General features: G+C 47.0%; 3 protein-coding genes across 4 annotated transcripts; all 3 read left to right on the top strand.

Annotated features, from left to right (window-relative positions):
• Window positions 1–648: 648 nt before the first annotated feature.
• Window positions 649–7,422, top strand: eno3 (enolase 3, (beta, muscle)). 2 transcript variants are annotated; one of them, XM_084544288.1, is made up of 14 exons: window positions 649–892; window positions 2,945–3,034; window positions 3,118–3,213; window positions 3,290–3,348; window positions 3,631–3,700; window positions 3,805–3,938; window positions 4,087–4,203; window positions 4,278–4,383; window positions 4,456–4,653; window positions 4,829–4,905; window positions 4,988–5,112; window positions 5,948–6,056; window positions 7,041–7,099; window positions 7,191–7,422. In XM_084544288.1, exons 2-14 carry the CDS (start codon window positions 2,950–2,952, stop codon window positions 7,258–7,260), a joined length of 1,305 nt encoding a protein of 434 aa, XP_084400414.1. In that variant the 5' UTR covers window positions 649–892; window positions 2,945–2,949; the 3' UTR covers window positions 7,261–7,422. The 2 variants fall into 2 exon arrangements, with proteins under 2 accessions (XP_084400414.1, XP_084400415.1); XM_084544289.1 differs by lacking the exon at window positions 649–892 and adding an exon at window positions 897–1,015.
• A 1,778-nt stretch (window positions 7,423–9,200) lies between these two features.
• LOC311493823 (C-type natriuretic peptide 2-like) lies at window positions 9,201–13,309 on the top strand (the record flags this gene model as incomplete). The annotated part of the gene is made up of 2 exons (XM_084552607.1): window positions 9,201–10,965; window positions 13,052–13,309. Exons 1-2 carry the CDS (start codon window positions 10,861–10,863, stop codon window positions 13,307–13,309), a joined length of 363 nt encoding a protein of 120 aa, XP_084408733.1. The 5' UTR covers window positions 9,201–10,860.
• A 2,008-nt stretch (window positions 13,310–15,317) lies between these two features.
• On the top strand, window positions 15,318–18,615 carry LOC311495014 (stress-associated endoplasmic reticulum protein 1). Its single transcript, XM_084554307.1, has 3 exons — window positions 15,318–15,545; window positions 16,320–16,395; window positions 17,986–18,615. Exons 1-3 carry the CDS (start codon window positions 15,462–15,464, stop codon window positions 18,024–18,026), a joined length of 201 nt encoding a protein of 66 aa, XP_084410433.1. The 5' UTR covers window positions 15,318–15,461; the 3' UTR covers window positions 18,027–18,615.
• Window positions 18,616–21,495: the final 2,880 nt, after the last annotated feature.

Consider the following 21,495-nt stretch of genomic DNA (forward strand, 5'->3'; position numbering starts at 1 on the left):
AATGCTAAAGCAGATATTACTAATCCATTGCTGCTACAGCGTCTAGTACTCTTGATGTAACAAACATGCTAACACAACTAGCCATTCTATAATAACTGCTAGATTTACTGATACTGTTGCTAATACTACTAATCTGCTAATGCAGCAACTACAACTCAACTGCTGCTAATATGCTAATTTTGCTACAACCTATAAGGTGCAACTATTACAACACCATTGGCGGTGTAACTTTTAATACTTATCTAATGTTGCTAACAATGCTAAAACACGCTCCAATACCACGTCTTCTACTAATACTGGTTCTCTTATGGCTAACAACCTCAAATGTTAATGCTACCTATTAGCTAACTTCTAACACTGTTGATTGAACAAACATGCTAACACGGCTAATATCGCCATAATAGCAGCTAAAACTCCTGAAGTCAATGCTAATATTGTTAATGCTGCTTCTCTTGCAGTGCTAACAATGCACATACAACATGCTAACATGGCTAACCTTTCTGAAACAACTATAGCCTCTGTAGTTATTATTCTTGCTAACACTACATGATGATGTTAGTACTGCTTTAGCTGCTGCTAACGTGCTAATGCTGCTGCTGCAGTCTGTGTAGGTGGAACTTCTATTAACAAATTAGAACTAAATATCTCCATGCCTGGTAAATAAAAACCAGAAACATCAAAGTTGTTCTGGTTTTTCTGTTTCCTGCCGTCTGAGCCCATGCAGACGCTCCCTGACGCTCCACCCTGCCTCCTCCTCCCCTTGTAGGGAGCGTCTATAAAAACCCTGCAGCCAGACAGAGGGACACTTTCCACGTCAGTCGGACAGTCAGACGGACAGACAGACAGACGGCCAGAGACAACTCCCCTCTCCTCCTCTGAACACACTTCTCAGGTAGGATGAAACAGCAGACAGCTTCCTGGGTGGTTGAAAACTTTGAACAGAGAAAGTGTCTCGACTGCTTCCTGTTTGGCTGACGACCTGCTTCACTTCACTTGGAGAGTCCAGTTTTCACAGGTGTGGCGTCAAATCACTTCCTTTGTTCTGAAGCCTCCTCAAAACCTGCAGCAACCAAGAAACTAAAACTGTCAGAGCTTTGACTTTCAGCTCACTGAAGGTCAGACAGGCTGAAACCTGACAGACGACGTGCAGGGGCACAAAGTCCACCCACAGATAGAGACACAGAGATAGAGAGGCTGAGAGAGAGAGACAGAGAGACAGGGCTAGAGAGACAGACAGAGAGACAGAGAGAGACACAGAGAGAGAGAGAGACACAGAGAGATAGAGACAGAGAGACAGACAGAGACACAGAGAGAGAGACACAGAGAGATAGAGACAGAGCTAGAGACAGAGAGACAGAGAGAGAGAGACAGAGAGAGACAGACAGACAGAGGCACAGAGAGAGACACAGAGAGATAGAGACAGAGCTAGAGACAGAGAGACAGAGACAGAGCCAGAGAGACAGACAGAGACACAGAGAGAGACACAGAGAGATAGAGACAGAGCTAGAGACAGAGAGACAGAGAGAGAGAGACAGAGAGAGAGATGAATGTGAGCCTCTGAACTGAGCTGCAGAGAAAACTAATTATTTATGTTTGAACAGAAAACTGTGATTAACGAGATGACAGTGAACTACACACTGAGAACATCCTGATTAGATTGATGGAGTTAGAACCTGTTTAATATTAGAACCTGTTTAATATTAGAACCTGTTTAATATTAGAACCTGTTTAATATTTCACGCCTTATAAACGTGTTCAGACCTGGTGTCGGGGTAAAGGTCAGGGGTCAGGGGTCAGGTCCTCACAGGGATAGAAACCCCAGTCTGTCTGTGCTCAGCTGTTGTCCTGTTGAGAGACACTCCCTCACGTAGCGCTGTTAGCGTTACGGATGCTATTCTCACTGCTAATGACTGCTAATCAAACAGTCATGCTAACGTGGCTAACGGTGCGGCCACATATCGATCTCCTGTACTTTGACTGCAGATCTGAGGTGATGAAGTTCATCTGAGATCAGTTCACATCCAAATACTTGTTGAAATGTCACAAACATTAGTGAGTGTAACTCGACCAGAGACGCTGGAAGTCATGACCTCGGTAGAAAGGTCTGGGAAAAGGTCAAAGGCTTTTACTCTGCAGACGAGAGTATAAATAACTGGGACAGAGGACAGACTCAGAGGACAAACACCCCCCATGAGCAGAATGGTCTCTCCCTCTCTCCTCTTGGTCCCATTGGCTGCCAGTCACGAGTGCAGGTCTCTGATTGGCTGATGGAGGGGGTGGGTGGGGTCTGACAGGGGACATGGATTCATGATGGCTTTACACAGGATCTCTGCAGCAGGTCTGACATGCTAACACACACACACATGCTAACACACACACATGCTAACACACACACACATGCTAACACACACACATGCTAACACACACACACATGCTAACACACACACATGTGCACACACACATGCTAATACATGCTAACACAAACATGCTAACACACAGTTAGCCCTCCAGTTTATCTGTAGTTATGTCTGAAGGTCACTCTTTACCTCTCAGCATTCAAACTCACTTAAACTTTATTGATCTCAGTGACAACAGAGCAGGATGAGTGTTTGACTCTCCAGGACAAGGTCCAGTCTGTCCTCATAGACCAGGACAGGGTCTAATCTGTCCTCGTATATCAGGACAGGGTCTAATCTGTCCTCATAGACCAGGACAGGGTCTAATCTGTCCTCATAGACCAGAACAAGGTCCAGTCTGTCCTGGTATATCAGGACAGGGTCTAATCTGTCCTCGTATATCAGGACAGGGTCTAATCTGTCCTCATAGACCAGGACAGGGTCCAGTCTGTCCTAGTATATCAGGACAGGGTCTAATCTGTCCTCTTATACTGGGACCCAACAGCTCACCTGGTGTGTTGTCTGTCCCCCACCTGTCTCTGTCTCAGTCAGGATGTCTATCACTAAAATCCACGCCCGGGAGATCCTGGACTCCAGAGGAAACCCCACAGTGGAGGTGGACCTGTGGACAGCCAAGGGTGAGGAACCAGCTGTTAGCATGGTTAGCATGGTTAGCATTTAGCATCGGTCTGGGTGTCCAGTAACGTCCAACTGTCTCCAGGTCTGTTCAGGGCCGCCGTCCCCAGCGGAGCGTCCACTGGAGTCCACGAGGCACTGGAGCTTCGTGATGGAGACAAGAGCCGCTACCTGGGCAAAGGTAGGAGCAAGGCAGCCCCCTGGTGGAGGGTGGAGGGCTCTACGCCCACGCTGCTGACATGTGTGTCTGTGTGCAGGAACCATCAAGGCTGTGGACCACGTGAACAAGGACATCGCCCCCAAACTGATCGCGAAGGTACAAGTTATTAACCAGTTATTGATCAGTTATTAACCAGTTATTAATAGTTATAAACTGTTATTGACAGCTATTAATCAGTTATTAACCAGTCATTAACAGCTATTAATAGTTATTAACTGTTATTAACAGTTATTAATCAGTTATTAGTAGTTATTAATAGTTATTGATCAGTTATTAACAGTTATAAATTAGTTATTAACTGTTATCAATCAGTTATTGACCAGTTACTAATCGTTATTAATCAGTTATTGATTATTATTTCTGTCTCTCTGTTTCCAGAACTTCAGTGTTGTTGATCAGGAGAAGATTGACAAGTTCATGCTGGAGTTGGACGGCACTGAGAACAAATGTAAGAACCTGTCTGTCTGACCTGTCTCTCTCTGTGACCTGTCTGTGTCTGTCCTGTCTGTCTCTGTCTCTCTCTCTGTCTCTGACCTGTCTGTCTCCCCCTAGCTAAGTTCGGTGCTAACGCTATCCTCGGCGTGTCGCTGGCCGTCTGCAAAGCCGGAGCAGCAGAGAAGGGAGTTCCTCTCTACCGCCACATTGCTGACCTTGCTGGACACAAAGACGTCATACTTCCTGTTCCTGTGAGTAGGAGGGGCTTATGTTTAGTGGGAGGGGCTATCTTTAGCAGATGTGTCCATAATGTTGGCATGTTTGCATCGTTAGCATGTGCAGCTAGCTAACACGAGTGTGAGCGTCTTAGGGTTCCTGATGCCTCGTCTTTCTGTTCAGGCGTTCAACGTGATCAACGGAGGAAGCCACGCTGGAAACAAACTGGCTATGCAGGAGTTCATGATTCTTCCCATCGGAGCCGCCAACTTCCACGAGGCCATGAGGATCGGAGCTGAGGTGCTGAGCGTTTGGACGTCTGGTAAACTCTGTCCTGCGTCTGTCGTCTCACCGTGTCTCCGCTGTGTCTCCAGGTCTACCACAACCTGAAGAACGTCATCAAGGCCAAGTACGGCAAGGACGCCACCAACGTGGGAGATGAGGGAGGATTCGCCCCCAATATCCTGGAGAACAACGAGGGTAAGACCTCCACCTGTCTGTCTGAAACTACACTGTGGCTTTGGCATGTCCTCATCTGTTGCTGTCCCACAGCTCTGGAGCTGCTGAAGACGGCCATCGAGAAGGCCGGCTACCCCGACAAGATCATCATCGGCATGGACGTGGCCGCCTCCGAGTTCTTCCGCAGCGGAAAGTACGACCTGGACTTCAAGTCTCCCGACGACCCGTCCAGACACATCAGCGGCGAGAAGCTGGGAGACCTGTACCGCAGCTTCATCAAGGGCTACCCCGGTAAAAACCTGCAGCGTGGTCCATCAGGACGTCCTGGATCCATGACGTCCACACTTTAAAACATTCAACCAATAGGAAGAATCCACACTGAAGGTTCTTATAAATGACGGTGGAGGTGCTGTAGCAGCCTCCGGCCTCCAGGGGTCACTGTCTCATCTTCTCTGTCTGTCTTCAGTTCAGTCCATCGAGGACCCATTCGACCAGGACGACTGGGAGCAGTGGGCCAAGTTCACCGCGTCTGTGGACATCCAGGTGAGACAAACAGGTAGACAGACAGGTAGTCAGAGGAGGGCGGAGCTCTGGTAATAACTCACCTGTGTTTCTAACCAATCAGATCGTAGGAGACGACCTGACGGTGACCAATCCTAAGAGGATCCAGCAGGCGGTGGAGAAGAAGGCCTGCAACTGTCTGCTGCTCAAAGTCAACCAGATCGGCTCAGTGACCGAGTCCATCCAGGCGTAAGACACCTGTCTGTCTACCTGTCTGTCTACCTGTCTGTCTGCCTGTCTACCTGTCTTGTCTACCTGTCTGCCTGTCTGTCTACCTGTCTGTCTGTCTGCCTGTCTGTCCACCTGTCTGCCTGTCTACCTGTCTGTCTACCTGTCTGTCTACTTGTCTACCTGTCTGTCTGTCTACCTGTCTACCTGTCTGTCTGTCTGTCTGTCTGTCTGTCTACCTGTCTACCTGTCTGTCTACCTGTCTGTCCACCTGTCTATCTACCTGTCTGTCCACCTGTCTATCTACCTGTCTACCTGTCTACCTGTCTATCTACCTGTCTGTCCACCTGTCTATCTACCTGTCTGTCCACCTGTCTATCTACCTGTCTACCTGTCTACCTGTCTATCTACCTGTCTGTCCACCTGTCTATCTACCTGTCTGTCCACCTGTCTATCTACCTGTCTACCTGTCTGTTAGTTTTTATTGTATTTGCACCACATTTGTCTTATTAAACATTTTCCCTGCTTTCTCCTTCTCCTCCCTACCTGTTTCTCTCTCCCTCTCTGTCCTCTCTACCCGTCTGTCTTTCCTCTCTACCTGTCTCTCTCTCTCTCCTCTCTACCTGTCTGTCTTTCCTCCCTACCCGTCTCTCTCTCCCTCTCTCTCCTCCCTACCTGTCTCTCTCTCCCTCTCTGTCCTCTCTACCTGTCTGTCTTTCCTCCCTACCTGTCTCTCTCTCCCTCTCTCTCCTCCCTACCTGTCTCTCTCTCCCTCTCTGTCCTCTCTACCTGTCTGTCTTTCCTCCCTACCTGTCTCTCTCTCCCTCTCTCTCCTCTCTACCTGTCTGTCTCTCAGGTGTAAGCTGGCTCAGAGCAGTGGTTGGGGTGTGATGGTCAGCCATCGCTCTGGAGAGACTGAAGACACCTTCATCTCTGACCTGGTGGTTGGACTCTGCACCGGACAGGTACACAGACAGGTGGTCAGACAGGTAGACAGGTAGACAGACAGGTGGTCAGATAGATAGACAGGTAGACAGACAGGTGGTCAGACAGGTAGACAGGTAGACAGACAGGTGGTCAGATAGATAGACAGGTAGACAGACAGGTGGTCAGATAGATAGACAGGTAGACAGACAGGTGGTCAGACAGGTAGACAGGTAGACAGACAGGTGGTCAGACAGGTAGACAGGTAGACAGACAGGTGGTCAGACAGGTAGACAGGTACACAGACAGGTGGTCAGACAGGTAGACAGGTAGACAGACAGGTGGTCAGACAGGTAGACAGACAGGTAGACAGGTGGTCAGACAGGTGGGCAGACAGGTAGACAGACAGGTGGTCAGACAGACAGCCAGGTGGTCAGACAGGTGGGCAGACAGGTAGACAGACAGGTGGTCAGACGGACAGGTTAATAGTCAAAGGGAAGCGAAACAAAAATAAAGTTGTTTCATTTTAACTAATTCACTGACAAACTCTCTGTCTCTGTCTGTCTCTCTGTCTCTCTGTCTGTCTCTACCTGTCTCTCTATCTGTCTCTACCTGTCTCTCTATCTGTCTCTCTGTCTGTCTCTACCTGTCTCTACCTGTATCTACACCTGTCTCTACCTCTCTCTCTGTCTGTCTCTATCTGTCTCTCTGTCTGTCTCTACCTGTTTGTCTCTACCTGTCTCTACCTGTCTCTCTCTCTGTCTCTCTACCTGTCTCTCTGTCTGTCTCTATCTGTCTCTCTGTCTGTCTCTACCTGTCCCTACCTGTCTCTACCTGTCTCTCTATCTGTCTCTACCTGTCTCTCTATCTGTCTCTCTGTCTGTCTCTACCTGTCTCTCTCTCTGTCTCTCTACCTGTCTCTCTGTCTGTCTCTATCTGTCTCTCTGTCTGTCTCTACCTGTCTCTACCTGTCTCTATCTGTCTCTCTGTCTGTCTCTACCTGTCTCTACCTGTCTCTCTCTCAGATTAAGACTGGCGCCCCCTGCAGGTCAGAGCGTCTGGCTAAATACAACCAGCTGATGAGGTGAGAGCTTCCTGTCTTTAACAAAATAAAAGCAGTGTGGTTGATTTTACAAAGTAAGAGCTGACCTCTGACCTCTGACCTCTGACCTCAGGATCGAGGAGGAGCTCGGGGACAAAGCCAAGTTCGCCGGCAAAGACTTCCGCCACCCGAAGATCAACTGAAGCTCTCACCTGCCTGCCATCATCTCTGTCGCCGCGGCAACCGACTGACACCTGGTGACCTCTGAACCCCCCTCCCCCGCATGCGGCTGGGGGTGGGAGGTCAGAGGTCACGGCGGCTCTGACTCCGCCCCCCTGGCTGTGATTCCATTGTTGATGTTTTGTATCTAAAACACAGAGACTGAATAAAGAGTAAAAGATGACTGAGTGCTGCCTTCACTGACTGCACCTGAACGCAACACACACACACACACATACACACACACACACACACACACACACACACACACACACACACACACACACTGCTGTTTCTATCTCTGTGAGGACCCGTCCATGAAAGTAGTGTTTCATGAAAGGCCGGCCCCCACAGCTTCATAATAACAGGAGCTCACTCACACACACACACACAGTGACGTCAGTGGTCGGGGAGCTTGGACCAAAGCCGCCGGTTGCCTGGTGATGAGCAACGGCCGTGAGGAGTTTAAAACGCTTCATTAGAGTAAAAACACACGAATTACACACGGTTCCCTCATCAGCTAAATGTGTTAGCATTAGCACTGAACAGCGCCGCCCAGTGGACCCTCTGTCTATGTCAGTTACCTTGAAAACATTATTTATTATTTACATCTTCCTCCTCCTCCTCCTCCTCCTCCTCCTCTTCCTCCCGTTGGTCAGTCTGAGTCTAGACCTGGTCCAGGTTCTGGATCAGCTCAGCTCTCTGCTCCACCTCCACCAGTCACTAACAACATTTAAACCCAGCCCCATCATAAATACTAACTCCACACACAGAGCTAACGTAGCTAGCTAGCTAATGACAAGCACACTAAAGTTTACATTTACAGACAGATGCTTAGTTACACGTTGTCATGGCAACCGTCATCATCATCACTTCCTGTTTTTATAGCTCAAATTGAACATAAATCAGCATTATATTAACTACCTAAAATGTATGTGACGTGTGTTTAGTCCCGCCCACTAAGATGGAGGGGGTGGAGCTTATGACCTATAATGCAGCCAGCCACCAGGGGGAGCTCTACTTGCTTTGGGAGAGGAGCTGTCATGGCATCCACCGGTTCTACAGACGGTGGTTGAAACCTGGTTCAACTTCAGCTGATCAGTGTGACCTATCGTCACCTAGCATTATCATTAGCAGCTAGCTTTTGATTCCCCTGGTTGTTCAGTAACTTCCTGCTTCCTGTCAGGTCATCCACTTACCCTGAGTACTGTCCACATCAGCTGATCATGCTACAACATTAGCTTAGCTTCTTGCGTATGACTCTGCTGCAGCTAAAGCTAAAGCTAACCGAGAGTTAGCATCATTTAGCTGGAGTGATTAGGACTTCCTGGTTAACCTGGTTTATGTGTTAGTGTATGTGTGTCAGTGGTTGTGTGCGTGTTTGTATGTGTGTTAGTGTGTCTGTGTGAGTGTGTGTGCTGCATGTCCTCACAGAGACAGATAATAAGTTGTGTTGTTGTGATACAGTGATTGATGACCTATTGTCGTGAGTGAGTGTTAATGTGTGTGTGTGTGTGTGTGTGTGTGTTTTATGCGTGGCTGATGACGTCAGAGCGTGAATGGGGGGTGGGGTCTTGTCTGACCGGGACAAAGACAATCGGGGGGGTGGTCATTAAACACACACACCTATCCATGGGACCATGTGAACCTCCGTGGCCCCGCCCCCTTCTACAGGAAATAGTTGTTGAGCACAGCCTGGTCTCCACGGTGACGGTTTATGAGGAGGCAGGACGGCGGAGGTCGGAGGTCAGGAGTGTGTTGGGGCTGCAGGCTGGATGCTGGCGTCTGATTGGCCGAGGGAGGCGGGATGAAGATGAACCCAGCGAGCATCCTCATCAGGACCTTCCTCAAGGCCCCCCAGCAAAGTCTGAGGACGGTCCTGGAGGAGGTTTTTATTTTCACACGTTAGGCGTCCATGATGAGTGTGTGTGTGTGTGTGTGTGTGTGTGTGTGTGTGTGTGTGTGTGTGTGTGGCCGTTGCCAGGGCAACAGCAGTAAGAATGTGTGACTTCACAGACCAGGGGGTATTAAAGTGGCGGCCCGGCGTCGGCCCGTAGAACCGACCCGTCCTGATGTGAGACAGGACAGAGACAAACTCTGATGATCAGTTCCTTCCTCTGGAAACAAATCAATCTATCGACGAGCGGCCGAGTCCCTGGAGGTCATCAGAGGAACGTCTGGTCCTGGTCCAGTAAGTGTCAGCTGATTCAATGTTTGATCCATCATTTAATCTGGTTGAATGATTTAATTCTGTTTCTAAGATACAGGTTCAGAAAAACACTCTGATAAAATATGACCTGTTACGACATTACAGGTCATTCTGACTGAAATTAAAATGATTAAACACATTTAACACCATGAATTAATCAGTGATAGTCAACGTGTTGAGCAATGTATTAATCAGTGATAGTCAACGTGTTGATCAATGTATTAATCAGTGATAGTCAACGTGTTGATCAACGTGTTGCTCAGTGATAGTCAACAAATTGATCAATGTATTATCAGTGATAGTCAACGTATTGATCAGTGATAGTCAACGTGTTGATCAACGTATTGATCAACATATTGGTTAACATATTGCTCAACGTATTGCTCTGTGATAGTCAATGTATTGATCAACGTATTGCTCAACGTATTGCTCAGTGATAGTCAACGTGTTGCTCAACGTATTGATCAACGTATTGCTCAACGTATTGATCAAAGTATTGATCAGTGATAGTCAACGTACTGATCAACGTATTGATCAACATATTGATTAACATATTGCTCAACGTATTGCTCTGTGATAGTCAATGTATTGATCAACGTATTGCTCAACGTATTGCTCAGTGATAGTCAACGTGTTGCTCAACGTATTGATCAACGTATTGCTCAACGTATGGCTCAGTGATCGTCAATGTATTGATCAACGTATTGCTCAACGTATTGCTCAACGTATTGCTCAACGTATTGCTCAACGTATGGCTCAGTGATCGTCAACGTATTGATCAACGTATTGATCAACATATGGCTCAGTGACAGTCAACGTATTGATCAACGTATTGATCAACGTATTGCTCCATGTATTGCTCAACGTATTGATCAACGTATTGCTCAACGTATTGAGCAGTGACAGTCAACGTGTTGCTCAACGTGTTGCTCAACGTATTGATCAACATATGGCTCAGTGATAGTCAACGTGTTGCTCAACGTATTGCTCAACATATGGCTCAGTGAGTCAACGTATTGCTCAACGTGTTGCTCAACGTATTGATCAACGTATTGCTCAGTGATAGTCAACGTGTTGCTCAACATATTGATCAACGTGTTGCTCAACGTGTTGCTCAGTGATAGTCAACGTATTGCTCAACGTGTTGCTCAGTCTGTCCCAGACATTCATTTCAGTTTAGAGTTAAATCCTAATGAACTCAGACTAGAGCTGAAGCAGACCTAGAGGTGAGGACGGAGCATTAACCAATCAATCAGTCCTCTGACCAGCTGGTGGAGCTGCAGTCCAGCCAATCAGAATACGGCATAGACCTGTTGTCACGGTAACGTGTGATTAGTTTAAATTAAAGCTTCCTTATTTTTCCTTCCAAACAAAGATGGCTGCCACTTCATCTTCCACCTCCCTCCTTCCTCTCCTTCTCCTCCTCTTCATCATCGTCGCCGTGGAGACGAGACCTTCACCTCACAGAGATGACAAACAGGTGTTCATCATGTGTTCACCATGTGTTCATGTGTTCATCATGTGTTCATCATGTGTTCATCATATGTTTGTGTTCATCAAGTGTTCACCATGTGTTCATCATGTGTTCATCATATGTTTGTGTCCATCATGTGTTCATCATGTGTTCATCATGTGTTCATCATGTGTTCATCATATGTTTGTGTTCATCATGTGTTCATCATGTGTTCACCATGTGTTCATGTGTTCATCATGTGTTCATCATATGTTTGTGTTCACCATGTGTTCATCATATATTTGTGTTCATCATGTGTTCATCATATGTTTGTGTTCATCATGTGTTCATCATGTGTTCATCATATGTTTGTGTTCATCATGTGTTCATCATGTGTTCATCATGTGTTCATCATATGTTTGTGTTCACCATGTGTTCATCATGTGTTCATCATGTGTTCATCATATGTTTGTGTTCATCATGTGTCCATCATGTGTTCAGGTGTTCATCATGTGTTCATCATATGTCCATTATTTGTTCAGGTGTTCATCATGTGTTCATCATATGTCCATTATTTGTTCAGGTGTTCATCATGTGTTCATCATGTGTCCATCATGTCCATTATTTGTTCAGGTGTTCATCATGTGTTCATCATGTGTTCATTATTTGTTCAGGTGTTCATCAGGTGTTCATCATGTGTCCATCATGTCCATTATTTGTTCAGGTGTTCATCATGTGTTCATAATATGTCCATCATGTCCATTATTTATTCAGGTGTTCATCATGTGTTCATCATATGTCCATTATTTGTTCAGGTGTTCATCATGTGTTCATCATGTGTCCATCATGTCCATTATTTGTTCAGGTGTTCATCATGTGTCCATCATGTCCATTATTTGTTCAGGTGTTCATCATGTGTTCATCATGTGTCCATCATGTCCATTATTTGTTCAGGTGTTCATCATGTGTTCATCATGTCCATTATTTGTTCAGGTGTTCATCATGTGTCCATCATGTCCATTATTTGTTCAGGTGTTCATCATGTGTGCATCATGTGTCCATCATGTCCATTATTTGTTCAGGTGTTCATCATGTGTCCATCATGTCCATTATTTGTTCAGATGTTCATCATGTGTTCATCATGTGTCCATCATGTCCATTATTTGTTCAGGTGTTCATCATGTGTCCATCATGTCCATTATTTGTTCAGGTGTTCATCATGTGTTCATCATGTGTCCATCATGTCCATTATTTGTTCAGGTGTTCATCATGTGTTCATCATGTGTCCATCATGTCCATTATTTGTTCATGTGTTCATCATGTGTCCATCATGTCCATTATTTGTTCAGGTGTTCATCATGTGTTCATCATGTGTTCATTATTTGTTCAGGTGTTCATCAGGTGTTCATCATGTGTCCATCATGTCCATTATTTGTTCAGGTGTTCATCATGTGTTCATCATGTGTCCATCATGTCCATTATTTGTTCAGGTGTTCATCATGTGTTCATCATATGTCCATTGTTTGTTCAGGTGTTCATCAGGTGTTCATCATGTGTCCATCATGTCCATTATTTATTCAGGTGTTCATCATGTGTTCATCATATGTCCATTATTTGTTCAGGTGTTCATCATGTGTTCATCATATGTCCATTATTTATTCAGGTGTTCATCATGTGTTCATCATATGTCCATTATTTGTTCAGGTGTTCATCATGTGTTCATCATATGTCCATTATTTATTCAGGTGTTCATCATGTGTTCATCATATGTCCATTATTTGTTCAGGTGTTCATCATGTGTTCATCATGTGTCCATCATGTCCATTATTTGTTCAGGTGTTCATCATGTGTCCATCATGTCCATTATTTGTTCAGGTGTTCATCATGTGTTCATCATGTGTCCATCATGTCCATTATTTGTTCAGGTGTTCATCATGTGTCCATCATGTCCATTATTTGTTCAGGTGTTCATCCTGTGTTCATCATGTGTTCATCATGTGTCCATCAGGTGTCCATTATCTGTTCATGTGTTCATCATGTGTTCATCATGTGTCCATCAGGTGTCCATTATCTGTTCATGTGTTCATCATGTGATCACCTTCTGTATCTTCAGGTCTTGCACTCTCTGTTCGGCTCTCACCTGTCCTCTCTCATCTTGGCCCCGCCCACACCTGACGACATCACTGAAGGCTCTGCAGGACGCCCCGCCCCCTTGACCAGCAGGCGGGAGGCGGTGCCGCGGTTCTTCCTCGACTTCCTGCAGCGCCAGGCCAAGATGAGGAGGCGGAGCCGCAAGTCGATGGTGGGAGGAAGAGGATGCTTCGGGATGAAGATGGACCGCATCGGCTCCATCAGCGGGCTTGGTTGTTAGTGGGCGTAGCCATGGCAACCTCAGGGTGACCTCTGACCTCCAGGATCTTTATGCTGGAACTATAGTAATAAATCTGTGACTCCGGTAGACAGTCCTACCAGTGACCTCTGACCTCTGGCTACTGTTCAGCCAGCAGTGTGTGTGTGTGTGTGTGTGTGTGTGTGTTGACTTCAGGCTGCTTTGCTTTCAGGCTGAAATAAACTGAGAGAAACGTCTCTGGGCTCCGTCTGCTTCATCCGTCTCTTATGTTATATAGACAGGTGAGTCACCTGGTTCCCAACCTCTGGTCCAGAGCCCCACACAGGTCACAGGGTCACATGAAGACATCTTTATATCTGCCCTTGTCTCTCGTCTCCCTCCTCTGATCTTATACTCTGAGCTTGCAGTGAAAACAGATGAAGGTTCTGGTATTCTGTTTCTGATTAGACTAGTGTACCTGATGAGTGGACTAGTGTACCTGATGAAGGGGACTAGTGTACCTGATGAAGTGGACTAGTGTACCTGTTGAAGTGGACTAGTGTACCTAATGAAGGGGACTAGTGTACCTAAGGAAGGGGACTAGTGTACCTAAGGAAGGGGACTAGTGTACCTAATGAAGTGGACTAGTGTACCTGATGAAGGGGACTAGTGTACCAAATGAAGGGGACTAGTGTACCTAATGAAGGGGACTAGTGTACCTGCTGAAGTGGCCTAGTGTACCTAATGAAGTGGACTAGTGTACCTAATGAAGGGGACTAGTGTACCTAATGAAGTGGACTAGTGTACCTGATGAAGGGGACTAGTGTACCAAATGAAGGGGACTAGTGTACCTAATGAAGGGGACTAGTGTACCAAATGAAGGGGACTAGTGTACCTGATGAGGGGGACTAGTGTACCTAATGAAGTGGACTAGTGTACCTGATGAAGGGGACTAGTGTACCTAATGAAGTGGACTAGTGTACCTAATGAAGGGGACTAGTGTACCTGATGAAGGGGACTAGTGTACCTAATGAAGGGGACTAGTGTACCTAATGAAGTGGCCTAGTGTACCTAATGAAGGAGACTAGTGTACCTAATGAAGTGGCCTAGTGTACCTAATGAAGGGGACTAGTGTACCTAATGAAGTGGACTAGTGTACCTAATGAAGGGGACTAGTGTACCTGATGAAGGGGACTAGTGTACCAAATGAAGGGGACTAGTGTACCTGATGAAGTGGACTAGTGTACCTAATGAAGGGGACTAGTGTACCAAATGAAGGGGACTAGTGTACCTGATGAAGTGGACTAGTGTACCTAATGAAGGGGACTAGTGTACCTGGTGAAGGGGACTAGTGTACCTAATGAAGTGGACTAGTGTACCTAATGAAGGGGACTAGTGTACCTGATGAAGGGGACTAGTGTACCAAATGAAGGGGACTAGTGTACCTGATGAAGTGGACTAGTGTACCTAATGAAGGGGACTAGTGTACCAAATGAAGGGGACTAGTGTACCTGATGAAGTGGACTAGTGTACCTAATGAAGGGGACTAGTGTACCTGGTGAAGGGGACTAGTGTACCTAATGAAGTGGACTAGTGTACCTAATGAAGGGGACTAGTGTACCAGATGAAGGGGACTAGTGTACCTGATGAGGGGGACTAGTGTACCTGATGAGGGGGACTAGTGTACCTGGTGAAGGGGACTAGTGTACCTGGTGAAGGGGACTAGTGTATCTAATGAAGTGGACTAGTGTACCTAATGAAGGGGACTAGTGTACCTAATGAAGTGGCCAGGGAGTATATAAACACACTGAGTCAGAAGACAGTTTGGCTGTGAGCATTAGCAACAGCTAGCTGTGTATTCCTCAGATAATCCTGCTAAGGAGTCATTAATTATAATTTTAATAATAATTAATTTATTTGACATTAAATGTTAATTTGTTAAAGACTTTAAAAATAAATAAATAAAAATGGACCGTCCCCTGTCACGTGATGAGGGTCAGCGGCTTCACGGTTAGCTCGCTCAGCTAGCAGCTAGCTAACGGACGCTGCCTGCCCAGCACCACGGAAACAGCCCCGGTTAGGACTCTCCTCCTGCGGGACGCTTTCTCCTCCACCAGCGAGCCTCCAGCCTCCTCCGTGTCCCGGTTGTTCCTCCTCCCTCCTCCTGGTTCGGAGCGGTCGTTAAACCCGAAACATGTCGGCGGTGCAGCGGATGAAAGTGGCGAACGAGAGGCACAGCAAGACGATCACACAGCGGGGACACGTCCAGAAAACATCGGTACTGACAGCCAGGCTAGCGGCTAGCGGCTAACGGCTAGCGGCTAACGGCTAACTAGCCCCCGCTGAGTGTAACTGTCGTGTCGCTGCTGGTATTTTCTGTCTGATGTGCTGCGGGTTTTCTGTTCGGGTCTGTTTGGGTCTGTTCGGGTCAGTTTGATTCAGGTTTGCAGTTAAAATTCTAGTCCAGGAAGCAGCGCTGAAGCTAGCTGCTAGCTTTAGCGGCTAGCTTTAGCGGCTAGCTTTAGCTGCTAGCTTTAGCGGCTACATCAGTGCTAAATGCTAGTGCTTCCCTTTCAGTTCATTAACAGTGTGTTTAATGTTATCTGTAAACGGAGGGACACAGGACCAGACTCCAGTCATAAATCTGGGACATTAATGTGATTTTGAATGTCCGCTGAGCTCCAGACTCGGAGACGGTCTGTAGAGCGGCGGCCTGAGCGCCTCATAGCCGGGATGCTGCTCGGCATTCACTCCGTGGACCGGTCCTGTCTCGCTGGGCGAGTTTTGACCGTTTGAGTGCCCGCAGGTTAAACCCCGAAGAGGGGGTACAGAGGGGGTACAGAGGGGAGGCAGAGGGGAGGAAGAGGGGAGGAAGAGGGGAGGGGGTCAACGTGTTTTAAACGAGTTTGAAGGTAATTCAGCAACGACAGGCAGGGCCTTTGAATGAACAGAGATAATGAGAGGGATGAGTGTGTTATTAACTGATGACTCTTTATGTTCAGCCTCATGTTTTAGATCTGAACTAATCTACCTCCACGTCTGTCTGCTGCAGCGACCAGTCAACGAAGAGAAGTCTCCAGTGGGACCGTGGCTGCTCGCTCTCTTCGTCTTCGTGGTTTGTGGATCAGGTGAGTTTCCCTCATCATTTGGTCACACCAGCTGTTCATTTGGTCACATCAGCTGTTCATTTGGTCACACCAGCTGTTCAGTGTCACATCAGCTGATCAGCTGTTCAGTTGGTCACACCAGCTGTTCAGTTGGTCACACCAGCTGTTCATTTGGTCACACCAGCTGTTCATTTGGTCAAATCAGCTGTTCATTTGGTCAAATCAGCTGTTCATTTGGTCACATCAGCTGTTCATTTGGTCACACCAGCTGTTCATTTGGTCAAATCAGCTGTTCAGTGTGTCACATCAGCTGTTCAGTGTCACATCAGCTGTTCATTTGGTCACATCAGCTGATCATTTGGTCACATCAGCTGTTCATTTGGTCACATCAGCTGTTCATTTGGTCAAATCAGCTGTTCAGTGTGTCACATCAGCTGATCAGCTGTTCAGTTGGTCACACCAGCTGTTCATTTGGTCACACCAGCTGATCATTTGGACACACCAGCTGTTCATTTGGTCACATCAGCTGTTCATTTGGTCACACCAGCTGTTCATTTGGTCACATCAGCTGTTCATTTGGTCAAATCAGCTGTTCAGTTGGTCACATCAGCTGATCAGTTGGTCACATCAGCTGATCAGTGTGTCACATCAGCTGTTCAGTGTGTCACATCAGCTGTTCAGTTGGTCACATCAGCTGTTCATTTGGTCACATCAGCTGATCATTTGGTCACATCAGCTGTTCAGTGTGTCACATCAGCTGTTCAGTGTGTCACATCAGCTGTTCAGTGTGTCACATCAGCTGTTCATTTGGTCACATCAGCTGTTCATTTGGTCAAATCAGCTGTTCAGTGTGTCACATCAGCTGATCAGCTGATCATTTGGTCACATCAGCTGTTCATTTGGTCACACCAGCTGTTCATTTGGTCATACCAGCTGTTCAGTGTGTCACATCAGCTGATCAGTGTCACATCAGCTGATCAGTGTCACATCAGCTGTTCATTTGGTCACATCAGCTGTTCATTTGGTCACATCAGCTGTTCATTTGGTCACATCAGCTGTTCAGTGTGTCACATCAGCTGTTCATTTGGTCACATCAGCTGTTCATTTGGTCACATCAGCTGTTCATTTGGTCAAATCAGCTGTTCAGTGTGTCACATCAGCTGTTCAGTTGGTCACATCAGCTGATCATTTGGTCACATCAGCTGCCACGTGATTGACACCTGATGACGCTGATTGACGCCTGATGACGCTGATTGACACCTGATTGACACCTGATGACGCTGATTGACACCTGATTGACGCCTGATGACGCTGATTGACACCTGATTGACACCTGATGACACTGATTGACGCCTGATGACGCTGATTGACACTGATTGACACCTGATTGACACCTGATTGACGCCTGATGACGCTGATTGACACCTGATTGACGCCTGATGACGCTGATTGATCACATCAGAAGATTTCTTTTTCGTCTTTTACATGTTGAACTGATTATTTGTTAAAAATGTTTTAAACATGAAAAGAATTCAAACTGATGCTCATTGATCGGGGTTGTGTGTGTGTGTGTGTGTGTGTGTGTGTGTGTGTGTGTGTGTGTGTGTGCAGCCATCTTCCAGATCATCCAGAGCATCAGACAGGGCATGTGATGACCTCTGACCCCGGAGCTGAGCCTGGCGCATGGAGACTCCGCCCACCACACACTCGCACATTAACACACACATTAACACACAGTCACACACTCACACACACATTAACACACAGTCACACACTCACACACACATTAACACACAGTCACACACCTGTAAAGTGTCAACCCTCCTGTGTCTTTTTCTACGTTCCCTCTGTTGATGACATGCTGGTTATACATCACTATGGATCAGCTGATTTAAAGGAACACGCTGCTGTTTGTTCTCCTGTAAACTATGAATCCTTCATTGAGTCAGACAGGAAGTCAACCTTTCACATTAAAAGCCCCGCAGCAGCAGCAGAGCGACTGGAAGGCTTTTAATGTGAAGGAACGCTCACCTTCCAAATGAAAAGTGTTTTACTGAGCTGTGAAGTTTGTTTTGTAGTCGATATATTTGTGGGACTGGAGACAAACAGGAAGTGTGAGGCCTCAGTCAGTTCATGTGTTCACGTTGTTACTGTCACGGGGAGCAGCGTCATTAAACTGCAGCGTGCTCCTCTAACTCATCCTCCATGTTCATGTAGGGTCAGGGGTTAGGGGTTACGGGTTAGGGGTCAGGGTCAGGGGTCAGGGTCAGGAGTTAGGGTCAGGGGTCAGGGTTTAGGGTCAGGAGTAGGGTCAGGAGTTAGGGTCAGGGGTCAGGGTCAGGAGTTAGGGTCAGGGGTCAGGGGTTAGGGTCAGGAGTAGGGTCAGGAGTTAGGGTCAGGGGTCAGGGGTCAGGGGTTAGGGTCATGGGTCAAGGTCAGGGGTCAGGAGTTAGGGTCAGGGGTTAGGGTCAGGGGTTAGGGTCAGGGGTCAGGAGTTAGGGTCAGGGGTTAGGGTCAGGGGTCAGGGGTTAGGGTCAGGAGTAGGGTCAGGGGTCAGGTCCATCTCTAAACGCTTCATCTCTGCTGCAGCTCTGTTGATGTGAACGACTCTTTTATATAAAATAAACCTCAGATATTTTCTCAGCACGTCTCCGTCTCTGTTACTGAGTCACTGTTTGATGGACAGGGACAGAGACAGAGACTGGTCCGGTGGTCTTTGTCCCTGCTTCTCCTTCACTGTGTCCTGGTTGATCATCTCTGTCTTAGAGGGTCAGTGATGTCACGGCTTTAGAAGCTTCTGATTGGCTAACAGAGGGCTGACAGATTCATCTCGGAGCCTGAAGGAAACAAAGCTCCCACATCACGTCACCTTCTGCCTCCTGGAGAAGAACCCGGAGAACCACGAGGATCAAACCTGTGTGTGAAGAAGAACCTGGAGAACCACGAGGATCAAACCTGTGTGTGAAGAAGAACCTGGAGAACCACGAGGATCAAACCTGTGTGTGAAGAAGAACCTGGAGAACCACGAGGATCAAACCTGTGTGTGAAGAAGAACCTGGAGAACCACGGTGATCAAACCTGTGTGTGAAGAAGAACCTGGAGAACCACGAGGATCAAACCTGTGTGTGAAGAAGAACCTGGAGAACCACGAGGATCAAACCTGTGTGTGAAGAAGAACCTGGAGAACCACAAGGATCAAACCTGTGTGTGAAGAAGATCCTGGAGAACCACGGTGATCAAACCTGTGTGTGAAGAAGAACCTGGAGAACCACGGTGATCAACCCTGTGTGTGAAGAAGAACCTGGAGAACCACGAGGATCAAACCTGTGTGTGAAGAAGAACCTGGAGAACCACGGTGATCAACCCTGTGTGTGAAGAAGAACCTGGAGAACCACGAGGATCAACCCTGTGTGTGAAGAAGAACCTGGAGAACCACGAGGATCAAACCTGTGTGTGAAGAAGAACCTGGAGAACCACGGTGATCAAACCTGTGTGTGAAGAAGAACCTGGAGAACCACGAGGATCAAACCTGTGTGTGAAGAAGAACCTGGAGAACCACGAGGATCAAACCTGTGTGTGAAGAAGAACCTGGAGAACCACGAGGATCAAACCTGTGTGTGAAGAAGAACCTGGAGAACCACGAGGATCAACCCACCCACTGGTTTCTCTGATCTCCTTGACTCAGAGCAGCTCCTGTTCTCCTGTTCTCCTGTTCTCTGTTGGTCGCCATCACAGACAGAAATAAATCAACTCAAGCTTTAGAACCGTCTCCTGATCTCACAGCTGTACGTTCCTCCGTGTCCCTTCATGTAGAACAGGATAACATCATAGTAGATATTTATGATCTTTAGTTGAGACAATAGAGTTTACAATAATAGAAAAAGAGACAATTACGGGACAGGGCTTTACTCAGATCAGCTAACAGGATGCTGCTCTGAAATAGTTTGAGCTGAATCATCAGTGAAACCAACAGTCTGACACTGAAACATGTTCATCCCGTGATAACCACACAGTGCTACTGGCTGGGCCCCCGGTGGCCCTCCGTGGCCCCTCCCTGGCCCCTTGGTGGCCCTCCGTGGCCCCACCGTGGCCCTCCGTGGCCCTCCGTGGCCCCTCCGTGGCCCTCCCTGGCCCCTCGGTGGCCCCTTGGTGGCCCTCCCTGGCCCCTTGGTGGCCCTCCGTGGCCCCACCGTGGCCCTCCGTGGCCCTCCCTGGCCCCTCGGTGGCCCCTTGGTGGCCCCTGGTGGCCCCCGGTGGCCCTCCCTGGCCCCTTGGTGGCCCTCCGTGGCCCTCCCTGGCCCCTCCGTGACCCTCCCTGGCCCCTCGGTGGCCCCTTGGTGGCCCCTGGTGGCCCCCGGTGGCCCTCCGTGGCCCTCCGTGGCCCCTGTGTAGGATGAGAGGCCTGGATAAAGGTGCCAGTGTCACCACCCAGGAACAGGAAGTAGGCCGTCTCCATGGATACGTGAGCCTATTTGTTTATATTTGCCTGTTAAAGTCTGAAACCATGAGCGTCACCGATCAACAGACTCTGACCAGACACCACTACAGACCAATGGGAGCAGAGGCCGTAACCACGGTGACAGGAAGGAAACATCCAGTCAGCTGTTTTTAGGACGTCTAAAGAACACCCCAGAAGAAGAACAGCTGGAAGTTCTCCTCCAGGAGCTCTAGAACCCACACACACAAAGACCCCCAGAACCTTGGAGGGGTCGGGCCACTTTGTTTACCTTCTTGTTTCTTCCTGATGACAGCTGTGATTGGTCGAGGACTGAATGCCTGTATATTATGTTATGTTATGTTATGTTATGTTATGTTATGTTATATTATATTATATTATGTTATATTATATTATATTATGTTATGTTATGTTATGTTATATTATATTATGTTATGTTATGTTAAATTATATTATATTATATTATGTTATGTTATATTATGTTATATTATATTATATTATGTTATGTTATGTTATGTTATGTTATATTATATTATGTTATGTTATGTTATGTTATATTATGTTATATTATATTATGTTATGTTATGTTATGTTATATTATATTATGTTAAATTATATTATATTATGTTATGTTATGTTATGTTATATTATATTATCTTATATTA

The sequence above is a fragment of the Chelon labrosus genome, assembly GCF_963514085.1.
Source record: "Chelon labrosus genome assembly, chromosome: 1".
Classification (NCBI taxonomy): Eukaryota; Metazoa; Chordata; class Actinopteri; order Mugiliformes; family Mugilidae; genus Chelon; species Chelon labrosus.

What these genes read in the sequence shown, in the direction of transcription:
- eno3 (XM_084544288.1), top strand. Translation starts at nt 2,950, where the DNA reads ATGTCTATCACTAAAATCCACGCCCGGGAGATCCTGGACTCCAGAGGA. An exon ending in CCATGAGGATCGGAGCTGAG is followed by an intron (nt 4,204 to 4,277) that starts GTGCTGAGCGTT and finishes CTGTGTCTCCAG; the next exon opens with GTCTACCACAACCTGAAGAA. An exon ending in CTTCATCAAGGGCTACCCCG is followed by an intron (nt 4,654 to 4,828) that starts GTAAAAACCTGC and finishes GTCTGTCTTCAG; the next exon opens with TTCAGTCCATCGAGGACCCA.
- LOC311495014 (XM_084554307.1), top strand. Translation starts at nt 15,462, where the DNA reads ATGTCGGCGGTGCAGCGGATGAAAGTGGCGAACGAGAGGCACAGCAAG. An exon ending in GACACGTCCAGAAAACATCG is followed by an intron (nt 15,546 to 16,319) that starts GTACTGACAGCC and finishes TGTCTGCTGCAG; the next exon opens with CGACCAGTCAACGAAGAGAA. An exon ending in CTTCGTGGTTTGTGGATCAG is followed by an intron (nt 16,396 to 17,985) that starts GTGAGTTTCCCT and finishes GTGTGTGTGCAG; the next exon opens with CCATCTTCCAGATCATCCAG.